The following is a 5,279-nucleotide window of genomic DNA, read 5'->3' on the forward strand; positions in this document are numbered from 1 at the left end:
ATCTGCACAAGATGTTTGGGCTGCCTCATTCTTCCTTTGGTTTTGCCTTCAAATGCCATTGCCCTTTCTGCCTCAACTAGAAATACCACAGCTGTGCCATAACCAGCCAGTGGCTCATATTCCAAAGGCAGTGCGGTCTGGAGAGGATGAATGATATGAAGTCCCCTCCTCACTTATGAAACCATACAAAAGAAGCCATATGTGTGACTTAGCACCAATAAAAAACAATTGGTAATTCAGAAGGAAATGTTGAATTTTCTGAAGGGGTCAGAAGGAGGAGAATCTTCCAAGTGAGTTGATGTTTCAGAAACTTTATTAATTACAACTCTAATCTATAATTCTATGCTACAAATCTCTTCAGCAACCCTACTCTACAATCCTACTCTAAATTGGTAACAGAGATAACATCTTGACATGATTGCTATGTTCTCGTCTCCTAGGGTTAGGGTTAGGGTTAGGGTTACGCTTAGGCTTATGCTTAGGCTTAGGTTTAGGTTTGGGTTTAGGCTTAGGCTTAGGCTTAGGCTTAGGCTTAGGTTTAGGCTTAGGCTTAGGCTTAGGGTTGGGTTTAGGGTAAGGGTTAGAGATAGGGATAGGGTTAGGGTTTGGGTTTGGGTCAGCATTTAAGGTTAGGTTTTAGGTTTAGGGTTTAGGGTTAGGGTTATTCGTCTTCTTCACTGAGTTGATGAGTTGTGCCAGGATGAATGGTGGCTTGGCTGAAGTTACAAATGGATGCTGTCCACCGGAAAAAAAAATACAACAAAGAACAGTGAACCATTACTTTCCAAGCTCATTGCTTCAGGGACTCAATCAGGATACATCATGTTCCTGGAAAGACCCAGAAAGAGGAGCAATGGGACCATCTGCTCCCCAGTCATCCCCAGTGTGCAAGACATTGCCATCACAGGCAAACCTGGCCCAGAATCCCACTCATCTTTTATTGTGATTTCTTCATCATGCTGGGATTTTTTCCCTGCCAATGCTCTAGAAATTGTGCTTTCTGTCCCTGGGTTTTCTTCCTTTCAGGAAACTCCAATGACTCACACAGGACCCTGCCTTTGAAAGATGGGTACTGTGCTAATTCCCACAAGGACAGAAAGCAGTGTCTGCCTTTCCATGCCCTGCCCCTTGTGTGCTGGATGGCACCTTCCTTCCCAGCAGGGCCAGCCCAGTGGCACTGGGCCCTGCAGTTCCCTCTCTGCCACACAGCCTGGCAGTAACCCTGGCACAGTTCCCGTCTGCTTGAGCGTGCCAGGCAGCAGATGGGGCTGGGACAAGTCCCTCCCAGCTGTCCCTGTTTGCGTGGCAGAAACCTCTAAGGGTGGGCTGGGGGGCACAAACCAGGGCCCCTCAGAGTGAGCCCCCCACAGCCCCTCCTGCCCACAGCCAAATCTCTGACCCCTAGGCTGGGACTGGCTTCCTTGGGCTCCTCCACCACCATTTCATGTCTCTGTACCCCGCATTGCTGTACTTCAATTCTTTTGCCTTTAGATAAAACTGAACACTCCACCAAATCACAAAAGAGGGCAACAGAAATAGTCAGAGGACAGAGCACCTCTCCTGTCAGGAAATGCAGAGGGAGCTGGAGTTATTCAGTTTTGTGAAGAACAGGCCCCAGAGAGACTTTATTGCCACTTTCCAAGACTTCAGAGTGGCTTTGAAGAAAGTGGGGGACATCTTTTTTAACAGGGCCAGTCACAATAGGATATGGACAAATATTTTTAAACACAAAGGGCATCTAATCAGAGTAGGTCTAAGGAAGAACTTGTTTACTCGGAGCATGGTGCCACCCTGGTACAGCTTGCCCCAAGAGCTTGTAGGAGCCCCATCCCTGCAACCATTCCAGCTTTGGTGGCAAAGGGCTCCGAGCAACCTGATCTGTTTAAAGATGTCCCTGCTTATTGCAGGACACTTGCACCACAGGACATTTACAGGGCCCTGCCAGCCCAGCCCAGTCTAGGATTCCTCACTGTTTTCATTTGAAGAGCAGCAAGAGTGGAGGTGAGGAGGAAGGGGGCTCATCTGCTGCCTTGGACTTGAGTGGAGGAGGAGCCCATCCCTCAGAGCCTGTTTCACCTGCAGCCCCTTCCCATTTTACCTGCAGGAGCTCCTTGGCAGACCAGCGCCGCTCCTCGTCTGTCTGCAGGCAGCAGCTCAGGAAGTCACGCAGCAAAGCCGAGAGGAGCTTGGGCTGCCGCAGCTGTGGAGTCCCTACTGTGGCTATCAGGTGTGTAGCCTGGAGAAAAAGGAGACACCAGGCTCCACCTCCTGCTTTCACATCTCTAAGGCTCTCCCAGATCCCTGTGTTTAACCTCTGTTCTTCAGTGGCAGTTTCTGCCCTGGCACAGACCCAGAGATGACTTTCCTTTACCAATCAAAAACCCAAACACCGATGCAGCCACAGCTTTTCCACCATCCTGCAGATCTTGCCTTGGCAGCTGATTTCATTGCCTGACCTAGTTAGTGGGAACTATGTCAGCAAAAGGACATTTGCATCTCTGAGGATTCATACCAGCTTGAGAGGCTTTTTGGAAGAGGGACTTTGCTATACTAACTAATTTCAAGGGTTAGTACATGAAAGGCATCTCTGCAGTGCTTACTGGTCCTTTAAGCGCACATGCCCTAGGACAAAAACTCATCAAGCTTTTTGTGCTGTTCTTGAAAACAATGGTAATTGGAAGAAAAGAAAGGAAATCCTTCAGTTAATACCCAGATAGGGAAACAAACATTTACCATCTCCTCTTCAACACAGACACATTAAGATGCCTGCACAAATGTATTGGGATGGAAATGCCTGCTTGGGCACACAGGAGCCACCTGCAGCTTCTGTCTCTCAGCAGTCTGAAAATTTCAGCTTCCCATTTTTGCAGCAAAAGAAAAATTGTCTAAGTCAGAAGAAGGAGAGGTTCCATCCCTATGGTCACCCTCCAGTCATTTGGCTACTCAAGACAATGCATAAATGGTAGGCCCATCCCAGAAAGTGCCAGGAATCACTGGGAGGTTTTGGCAGGCTCTCCGCATCACCAGGCTCTGGCTTGGTGACGTGCAGAATGTTGCTTGGGCTAGGAGAGAAACAGGGTCTCTGAGTGTTTTAGCAGCACTGCACAAGAAGCAGAAGAGACTCTGTACATTACACCCTCATGCCCGTGTTTCCCAGTGAGAAGAAACTGCACACAGGGTTAGGTTCCTCTCTAAAGACCACGGGTTTAGAAACTTTGTTGGGTTTGGGTTTCCTTCCTTCATTTCTGGAAAGATAACAACAGTTTTAAGATGCTTTTTTCCTGATATTAAGGCCATCTACACAGACAAAATAACTGGAACCACTAACCCAAAGGAAAGTGTTGGCTGAGAATAGAGTTTGTTTGGAGTTTGTTTGCATGTGGTAAGGCTTGATTTCCCCCACTGATGCAACCAAAAGTACAGCAGATGCTGATGTGTTGCAGGGACATTTGTAGCAGGGGACCTTGGTGGAAGTAGTTCCAGCAGATGGCAATGGGATTTTGTCCAGTGGCACACAGGACATGGGACAGGTGAGAAAGACAGTGGGATCAGTGAGTATTTGCTCCTTACCGTGCCAGAACTTTCGCTCAAGTAAGGAGGTTCTTGTTCTATCATTTCAATTCCCACAATTCCAAAAGACCATATGTCCACTTTGGGGCCATATGGTTGACCTGTCACCACTTCAGGCGCCATCCACCAAGGAGTCTCGGTTAGCGAGCAGCGTTTGCTCTGCTCAGGGGTGAGCTGAGTAGCGAGGCCAAAATCAGCTGAGGAGAAAACAAAATACTGGTTTTATCTGAATTCTGTGCAATTAGGAAAGCAAGCAAAAGAATTCCCCAGTAGAAGTTTGAAAATGTGCCGTTCAATCTCCTGGCATTGGTGACTTTAAAAATCCCCCCATTTTTTACACTGCCTCCAGCAGTGGCTTTTGTTCTTTGGAAACTTTAGACTTGTAACTCCCTCCCTCTGGAAGGGACACACACAGAGCAAGGCCACTCTTGACTGCTTGTGGCTCCTTCTGTCTCTGTGCACGTTGCAACTGTGCCCTCAGCTCGCAGCAGGGGTCCCTGCACTGCCACCAGCACCATTTTTGGGGAGCTGGCAGTCACTCCAAGCAGCCCCACACCCACATCCCTGGAACGCTGCACCTGACCAAGAATATACTGACCCAGCTTGACAGAGCCGTCAGTTTTGAGAAGGATGTTGTCACCCTTCACGTCTCGATGGATCACATCGTTTGAATGAAGAAAATCCAGTCCTTGCAGGCACTGAGTGAGAAAACAGAAACAGGAGGGCAAAAATGAGTGATGTGATTTCATCACACAAGAAAGGAAACAGTTCCAAAAGATTCCCTCTCCAGGGGAATGGGGAGTAATGGCAGAACAGTAATGGCCACTGAGAGGAAGAGCTTGCTGCTCCAACACCTGCAGAGCAGGACCTTTCTGAGGAAAGGCACGTCAGCTTTTGAAAGAGCAACAGCACCTGCTGTTGTAGGCTGGCCCCTGCAAACCAGCCAGGATGACTCCTGCTGCAGTGCATGTGCTCAGAAGCAAAGAGCATTCTGGCTGCACTCCTATCCTTTTTAGCTGAGGACTGAGAGAAACGAGTCTCTCTCTTTTTTCTTTGCTGTTTGTTTCAAATCCTGCCACCAGCCCCTTTGCTTTTACAGGCAAGGAATGCAGTGAAGACAGACTCCAGGCAAACATTTAGAGAGGCAAGGTGGAGAACAGCAAATACAAATACAAGAGACAGAGCGAGAATACAACAGCAGGAGATAAGAGTACTGGCACTGAGTACAGGGAGTGCAGGGGCACTGGCAGGCCTTTCACTTGAGATGCTTTTACTTGCCCATAGAATAGCAGCAACACAGAAACAAAGCTTGGCACATGAAACGTCTCCTGTTCTGAGCCCCTGTTTCCCAACAATCCTGCCCAAGCCCTTGGAAACACAGCTGGGATTGCTGACCTCCCGACTGATGGCTGCTGTCTCATCTTCAGACAGGCAGGTCTGGCTGATGATATCAGTCAGGACACCTCCATCCATGTACTCTATAACCAGCAAGAGTTCCTCACCCAGAAGGTAGCTGAAAGAAGGAAACAAGGGGGTAGAGATGAACATGCATGGCTACGTTGATTTTTTGCTTCCAGGTTTCTTATTTCCAAATGCCTTTGTGACAAGGACAGAATCAAAGGAATAGATATTCCCTCTTGGCTGTGCATTGTTTGCAATCCCTGCAGTCTCAAAGAGAAAGGCACAGCTGTGAAAAAGGAGATGTCTTA

At 48.2% G+C, this 5,279-nt stretch overlaps 1 protein-coding gene across 1 annotated transcript; it reads right to left on the bottom strand.

Annotated features, from left to right (window-relative positions):
- Positions 1–297: 297 nt before the first annotated feature.
- On the bottom strand, positions 298–5,077 carry LOC135441946 (serine/threonine-protein kinase PAK 1-like). The gene is made up of 5 exons (XM_064701495.1): positions 4,966–5,077; positions 4,169–4,268; positions 3,571–3,767; positions 2,099–2,236; positions 298–735 (listed from the first exon to the last, which is right to left on the bottom strand). Exons 1-5 carry the CDS (start codon positions 5,041–5,043, stop codon positions 643–645), a joined length of 606 nt encoding a protein of 201 aa, XP_064557565.1. The 5' UTR covers positions 5,044–5,077; the 3' UTR covers positions 298–642.
- Between the last annotated feature and the right edge of the window lie 202 nt (positions 5,078–5,279).

The sequence above is a fragment of the Zonotrichia leucophrys genome, unplaced genomic scaffold (genome assembly GCF_028769735.1).
Source record: "Zonotrichia leucophrys gambelii isolate GWCS_2022_RI unplaced genomic scaffold, RI_Zleu_2.0 Scaffold_736_24648, whole genome shotgun sequence".
Lineage (NCBI taxonomy): Eukaryota > Metazoa > Chordata > Aves > Passeriformes > Passerellidae > Zonotrichia > Zonotrichia leucophrys.

Coding starts and splice junctions, on each gene's coding strand:
- LOC135441946 (XM_064701495.1), bottom strand. CDS start 5,043: ATGGATGGAGGTGTCCTGACTGATATCATCAGCCAGACCTGCCTGTCT. Junction 2,237..3,570: donor TGAGCGAAAGTTCTGGCACG/GTAAGGAGCAAA, acceptor CTTTTTCTCCAG/GCTACACACCTGATAGCCAC. Junction 736..2,098: donor CTGCCAAGGAGCTCCTGCAG/GTAAAATGGGAA, acceptor TCCGGTGGACAG/CATCCATTTGTAACTTCAGC.